Source organism: Adiantum capillus-veneris, chromosome 7 (assembly GCF_014529385.1).
Source record: "Adiantum capillus-veneris isolate H3 chromosome 7, ASM1452938v2, whole genome shotgun sequence".
In the NCBI taxonomy this organism is placed as follows: domain Eukaryota; kingdom Viridiplantae; phylum Streptophyta; class Polypodiopsida; order Polypodiales; family Pteridaceae; genus Adiantum; species Adiantum capillus-veneris.
In genome coordinates this window covers 98659618-98667513 of record NC_140937.1, presented here as the reverse complement: position 1 = coordinate 98667513, position 7896 = coordinate 98659618, and the positions used below count along the sequence as shown (strand labels likewise).

The window sequence follows — 7896 nt, the reverse complement described above, 5'->3', positions numbered from 1 at the left end:
AGCTTTCAAAGACGGTATACGGTAAAATTATTTGAAGTGCAACCCCAAATGTAAACAAGTTTTTGGTCTATGTTAACAAGCTTTATTGTTTACTTGCTTGAAATATATGCATAGACTTTGATCACCCTTCATAATTTAATTGCATTGAAAAAGTATAATATCAAAACTAAATATTGGTACTTTTTTTTTCCCATCTCAATGGTATATTACTTTCTTTGCAATTTACCCCTAGAAATGACTTTTCAACTAAAATTAAAAGGAATTTTCTGAAAGAGGCGTTTGGAAGCCTAGGAGTATTCTTTTCAATTGTTTCGTGGAATAAGGCTTGCAAGATTGATCATGATACACTCACGCTTTGGAGAAAAACTTTCTTTATAAACAAGAGAAAATATTGATACATTTTAGTGGGCTTGAAGGCTTCTTCAATGGTTCTCATGAAAAGGCTTATAAGCTTTTAGATCTTTGATCACACTATGTATGGATCCTACAAGACCAGCAATTGATATGAGAAGACAAGAAAAACTAAGTGCTTGAAGTAGCATCCACCTTGTTGTCCACCGGTGAATCTTCAGACGCGCAATGTACATTTGAATGGGAAAGTAAACAGTCAAAGGCCAAAATGCTGAAGCACCAATGAGCCCCAATATATCGTTGAAAAATGGAAGAATCGTGGCAATCAAAGTGACCATGATCACATAAGAAGTCCTCCAAACTAGCCTAAAAATATTAGCATGGTAGATTGCTTTACAAAATGGAATGGAAAATTTGTAGTTTCGATGGACCATTTGACTTTTGGGGTAGGAATCTAATGCCCATTCCTCAATAAAAGCATATATTGGTTGGCAAAATACCTAAAATGAGATCAAAATCTCATTAGAAGAGAAGAGATTTTCATCTAGAGGGGTAGAGGTAGAACATAATGATGAAGAGATTGAAGAATATTTGGAAGTTGATTTAAATTTCGTTAGATCAAGAAACATTCTACCTTCCACGATATAATTTGAATTTGACAATCTTGCATGTAATCTTTGAACTACTCACATATAACATTCATTTTGTTTTTATTTTATTTTTTTGCAAAACTCACAATTGTGAGTGGATAGTATTAAGAACAGAAATATACACCAATCCTCGAGCTCAGACCAAGCCTTGAGGGTCAAAGGATTACAAGTTATCTACATGGGAAATGTGTGGACATGTAACATTCGTTTAAGAAAAGGATGCATATGAAAGGTTTAGAAAGAAGAAAAATATTGAGATATACAAGATCTTTATAAGACTATGAAATAGACATCCACTATGATCTAGCTATTGCATATTACATCACAAGATTAAAAAACACTTCAATGTCAAATTTTTATTGATTTAGAAGAATAAGCTTAGTAATGATTATATTTAAAGTCAAAAGAAGGAAATCAATTTGATGTCAGTTTTGCTTTCATAATGCACAAATTCTATATAAAATATGTTAGAGCTGCTATACAACTTTGACATTATTGTCATTTAGTTTATTCAATTCTCCATTCCTAATGGACAGTTTCATCATTGTCATTTAGTTTATTCAATCGTTTCCTAATGAACAGCTTCATTAAAATTAACAATTTTATCATTGTCATTTAGTTTATTCAATTCTCCTTTCCTAATGAACAGTTTCATTAAAATGTTGAATAAGTACGACAAAAGCTACACTACTTTGACATCACTTTCAATTAGATTACATAAATTTGTGTTAAAAGTTCCTAATCAAAGAGAAAGTATGACCACGGGACTTAATAACAACTATTTTGTAAAGAAATTTGACTTCAACATGAAACCCAACAATGCCACACATGCAATTTCACCTTAGAGCATGGTAGGATTTTCATAGCCCAAGTGCTAAAATTATGTGTAGAATTGTGAATCTTATAAGACAACAATGATGGTTTTTTAAATAAAAAAATTAAAATTGTTATCGTTGGTATGCCTATCTCCCTTCTCCTATACAGCTTGTTTTAGCAACCCAATATAATACGCTTTATTATTTGAAAGAAAATGCCTTAACTAATCATTGAAAAGCTTAAACTTAATAATACTAACAAGTCCCATGTAAATCAAATAAAGAATGTTTAGTGAGTTTCTTGCTTGCAGAGATTAGCTTAATTCTATTGTTGCCCTTCAACAAGCAACTTTTTTGGTGGTAAAATTTTCCACTTAAAATCAAACACATTTAGGTTGAAAAAAAAACATTTAAATACTTTTTATCCAAACATTACTTAATATACCCTTCTCCCCAAATCTCACTCTAACAACGCTCTACAAGCCTAATATGAAGATTTTTGAAAAGTAAAAGGTCATTTTTGGGGCTCTTTATATTATTTAAAGAGCACAATATTTTATCATTTTTATTTGGGCTTTCATAAGCTATCCAAGACTTTACTTTTTTTTTGGGCACAATAGTATTACATCCTATGGCCAATTTCATCTAAGTTTGTACGAAGGGAGCACAACTTTGTTGGCTTAAATATATACCTATTTTTAAAATGAAGATAATATTGCATTGGTGGCTAATAAACAAAACCTAGTATATAAATCAATATGAAAATTGGAAAAGTCTCCTACATAAATGCATAAAGAAAACCGTGCCAAAAATAAAATCCCAACCGAACGCTTTCACTCCATTTTGTTATGATGGTAGTTAAAACATTGTGTGAAACTCGGAAATCAAACAATAATTTACCATTTCCATGTGCGTATGTCTTTAAATACAATCTGTTCTAGAATCACAACAAAGTACAACAGACTCTAAATAAGCAATTCAATGCTCTAAAGGGTAACACTACTTGCAAGAGGGGAAAAGGTGGAACTCAACCCTCCTTGATCATCAATCCACAAAAAGGGCAAGCAAAGCAATTAAATGTTGTTAAGTTGTGAATGAATGTTAGGCATCAAAGGATGATTGTGATTAGTCCTTATTATTTATACTCAATTATAATGAGAGTTTGAGATTTGATATACAATGTTTTCTCCTTGAGATAGAAGAAGAAGAAGAAGAAGAGGAAGCTTTAACTTCGCAGGAAACTATCCCAAGAGACCTTAAAAATCTAGCTAGGTCTTCCACATGGTATCAGTAATAGCATTGATAGTTAGCCAAAAGGGTCAATAGGTAGTTCATTTTAATAGTATACTTTACTCGATAAATATGCTACTAATGCATACAATGATGCATTATCTTATCTATTCTTCGACTAAATTGGCAAGTCCTAGAATGTTTCTTTAAAAACTACACAAAAGTTGTAAATACCGTTGGCAAATGGGTCTAATGTTTGCTCTATGATTATTTACTACATTGCATCTGTTTGAGTACTTTTAGAAGAACATATGAACTTTATTGCATCATGGTTAGCTTGTGTCCATAGCATGTGTTTGAATCTCTCTCTCTCTCTCTCTCTCTCTCTCTCTCTCTCTCTCTCTCTCTCTTACACACACACAGTCTTTTTTTTTTTTTTGTTCCTATGGCAATAAGCGTGACAATATTCTTTTGATGGAAGATAAGGAATGAGGTAGTTCAATGTTTCTGTTCACAAGTCAAAACTAAAAAAACCCTTATTTAACAATATATTTACAATACAAAGAATAAAGTTCAAAAGAATGCATGGAAATGCAACATTATAGATAAAATACAACTACATCACAAAGTAAAAAAATAAAATTAAGCAAAGCCTTTTTGAAAAAACATTGAAGAACAATTTACCTGATATGCTCCTACGAGATGAATGGTCACAAAGGCATTTGCAATGCCAACAAGCCAATATGGTTCATAAAATCCAAATCCTGTTAGAAGGTTTCCTGGGGAATCGTCCCCAAATGCAGCATAACCAATGCAACCACATAACAAATAGAAGATGGTAGTTGTAGATATTCCTATCAAATTGGCCTTCTTCATCACTTGACTTTCCTCCGGAGGAGATTTTAAGGTGTCCTATAAAGACCGATAACTTATGTATATAGCATGAAGGTAACAAAATAATATTAAATGAAACAACTCGTGAAACAAATGAAGTACCTGAATTTCAATAAGTAGAGCAGTATAAGAATATGCAAAGGCAATGTTTCCCAAGGCTTGCAGTACCACCCAAATATTATTTGTATCTTGTGTGAAGAATTCACCTTTGGAATAGATAGATCCACCAATTGTGCCATGTGAATGTCCATTTTCTACATGCCACTTCAATATTTCAATTTGGCTTTTATGATACACTCGTGTTGTACATTAAATATGAGTTGTATTAGGTCTAGCCATGCTTAAGAGGGTTATTCTCGCTTAATGACAAATTTATAATGTCTTATTATGAAATCTATAATAATTATACTCAAAATTGAAAAAAAAAATAATGTTTTGTCTTTTTTGTAGGTTCTTGGTCCATCTGGATAAACTAGATGAACATTTTGTCTTTCTTGTAAGTGCTTGGTCCATGAGGATAAACTAGACGTATTTGACAGCATGCACATGGAGTAGATATTTAGACTGCACATATATGTACGCACATAAGTATCCTTTGTACATGATCGTAGCCAAGTTTGCCATAATAAGGTTCTCTTTCTCTGATTTATGTTTTTGTGTGTGTGTGTGTGCGCGCGTGCATGTAGATCTCTCCATCACACATGTATTACTATTTCTATTACATGCAAACTTGCATTACCACAAACAAAAAAAAGCAAACTCATGGGAAATATGTAGGCAACCAAGGGAGAGAGTTACCAGAGGCTTTGCCTATCCCCAATCCAATCCCAATAAAAGAGTATGAAAACGACATTGTTGCTGCAAGAATTGAAAGCCACCACAATTTGCTAAAATTGGGAATCTGAGAAAGAAAGATCTCCACAATGGCAAAAAATTTCATGTAAGTGTACGTTGAAGCAAAACACGGTGATGCATGCCCATGCTCATGGAAGCAATTGGATCGTTTAATGGCCCTGCACATATGTAAAAGAAAAGACTTATGTGTGAAGAAAAGACTGATCAAAACACTACAATCCATCATTCCAACATATTTTAATTCTCTTGGCAATGCCATAACTAAGACCTAGCATGTAAATTGTCACTCTTAACACAAGCCTATGAACACACTTATACACGTACATTCACAATCACTTGCATACATATGATCCAAAGGACTTACACCATGCTGATGGATGCCGTTATTGTATAACCAACCGTGATGCCAAGAAGATTGGTGTATTGGGAAAGCATACACAACTTGGTTTGCAATGGACCTGAGAAGCATTTGAAAAGCGTCAAGCCACGAAGATACAACAGATGCAAAGCAAGTAGAATATTAGTTCCCATGGCATCCCTAACAAGAAATGTTAATCTCCTTAGCACCTCTACTTATGACGGTTTTAGATCCTTGAATAAGAGAATGATATGCTTCATAATGGGAACTTCAAAGGACTTAGAGCTTCGATTTTCAAAATGAAGTTAAATGCCATAGAAGACCACGAAAAAATTGAAATTTTACAAAACGTTGGCACTACAACTAATGGTCCATCAAGGCCAAGGGTCGCGGGACAGCAAATGTGGGCTCACACATCTACTATCAAAACCTGACCGGAATTTACTATCTTGTGCTGTCAAATTTCAGACACATCAACAAGCACCTATATCCATATAATCATTTCCAATGCTTGTTGTGTAAGAATTTTTAGCTATTTTTTTCATAAACTTACTCGTTTCCTCTTGCTCCTAACAGGCACCATTAATTCTCAAAAGACATCATTGTAAGTTGAAACACATTCAAGCGCCCATTTCATAAAACAGGCCCGTTTTATTATGGCAATTAAACAGTTATCACAATGATGGAAAATACCAACGTTTGTTATTAGATGCTTCTAAGGCTAAAAGATGCTTTTCCAACAATTTTGGAAGAAGGCGGGGACCATGCAAGTTGGTATTAGTTCAAACGACACGTCAAGAGTTCGAATCCCACATGCCACTTGTACTGTTGTAGATGAGGGCAGCACATGAGAGAGAGAGAGAGAGAGAGAGAGAGAGAGAGAGAGAGAGAGAGAGAACATACCTAGATTAGCTTGGACAGCCTCCATGTAAGTACGGTTGCGTTTCGGGGGGCTGGAGGGATGCGTGCAGGGCGAGCGATAGCAGTCGGCCAGCATGAGAGAGGTGAAATAGGTGATGATGGCGAAGATGAGCAGCGCCAGCGGCCCCGCCACCCACCCAAGCTTGGCCATGCTCCATGCCAGCGACAGCACGCCCGACCCGATCACCGCCGTCACGATATGGGCGGACGCGGTCCACAATGTTCCTGCCCGTGTGAAACCATAGCGCCATTAGGGTTCCTTGCACAGACACAAGAAAGGAGAGAGAGAGAGAGAGAGAGAGAGAGAGAGAGAGAGAGAGAGAGAGAGAGAGAGAGAGAGAGAGAGAGTCGAAACCCATGTCCATTTTTATCTGCAAACAACAACCCACATCGCCAAAACACACCCGCAGACACAGAGACACAGAGCGAGAGAGAGAGAGAGAGAGAGAGAGAGAGAGAGAGAGAGAGAGAGAGAGAGAGAGAGAGAGAGAGAGAGAGAGAGAGACGCAACACGCACCTGTTTGCACATCACAACCCAAATTTCAAAACCAGCCCTTATCTCGTCTTACCTGTTCTCCTCGGCCGCCCATCGTCGTCCACATTGCTGCCATCGCTACCAGTTGGGCTTGAAATGGGCAAGCTTACTCCTCCACCATTCTGAATATACAGGCTTTTCTCCATCCCCGCCAACCCGCTGTGAGCTAGAGCTGAACTCAAACAAACCTTGTGCCTTTGTGCCAAAGCTTTCAAGTTTTTCAAACTCAATCAATTATCCTAGCTAATCTTAATCTTAGCTTTCAAAATACTACTCTACCCAATGCTCACTATTTAGGATCATTGGCCACAATGCACCTCAAACAAAGCCAAAAAATGGCTAGTAAGACGCACAATAATTAGGGTGCCATGTCTAAGCATGGCCTCCTTACAAAAGAGAGAAGAAAACTTGCTCCAATGTTCACTACATTCTATCCCTTTGTACTCTTATATGAGAGCTAGCCTACTTTTTCAAAGGGACCCATACCATCCATCCCATTCTTACCAAAAGTGAGATCTTCTCCCTTTATTGTTATTCTCACTCTCTCTGCATAAAACCTAATTTTATAATGACACGTAGTCCTCATGTTCTTTAATAAATATTCTCCTCAGAGAAAACCTAGTTCCATTTAGACACTTCCCCTTGAGCTAGGGGGAAAAAATGAAAGCTCAATCAAACAATGTGAGTGCGCACTTCCTTCCCCTTGTGTGGACTTTTGTTGCCCCACGTGCACGATTCATGGCCTTAAATAGTTTTGCATTCATCAAGCAAAGATACATGTTGTGACTTGCTAGAGAGATTGCTAATATCATTCTTATGTTAACAAATGCTTCCTAGTAGGGTTAGCTTAAGAAACTAATTAGCCCATACAAGAATGTGGAGGCAAGTTCCTAAGGGTGGTTGCCTTGATAGCCGATGTAATTATGATCTCTGGAGGTTGTCATGGCTTAACATGAGCATGACAAAACCTTGTAATTTTATGGGCTGCTCAATATAATTCACTCACAATTGTCAGTTTTGCTATTTTAAAAAAAAAGAAACTAATTAGCCCATACAATTTTGTTGGCACCTTTTATAGCCTATCTTTCCATATGGAGGACCACTATCACCTTAACAACAAAACAAACTGGAACAAGGACCACTATCACACCTTAGTTTTTACTTGCTTTTGTAAAGTAGGTTCCAAAGGTTCAAATCCAACCTTCTTTTCTTTGTCATCCTAGCCCTTTTTCATGAATGCTTGGTAAACGTTTAGAGGCCAGTATCCTTCAAGCTTTCATCTTGAAA

General features: G+C 36.3%; 1 protein-coding gene across 1 annotated transcript; it reads right to left on the bottom strand.

Moving 5' to 3' along the window:
• Positions 1-354: 354 nt before the first annotated feature.
• Positions 355-7046, bottom strand: LOC147454303 (amino acid permease 3-like). Its single transcript, XM_086516317.1, has 7 exons — positions 6644-7046; positions 6057-6299; positions 5160-5253; positions 4739-4953; positions 4043-4194; positions 3731-3958; positions 355-851 (listed from the first exon to the last, which is right to left on the bottom strand). The coding sequence occupies exons 1-7, from the start codon at positions 6753-6755 to the stop codon at positions 423-425; spliced, it is 1473 nt and encodes a 490-aa protein (XP_086372443.1). The 5' UTR covers positions 6756-7046; the 3' UTR covers positions 355-422.
• Between the last annotated feature and the right edge of the window lie 850 nt (positions 7047-7896).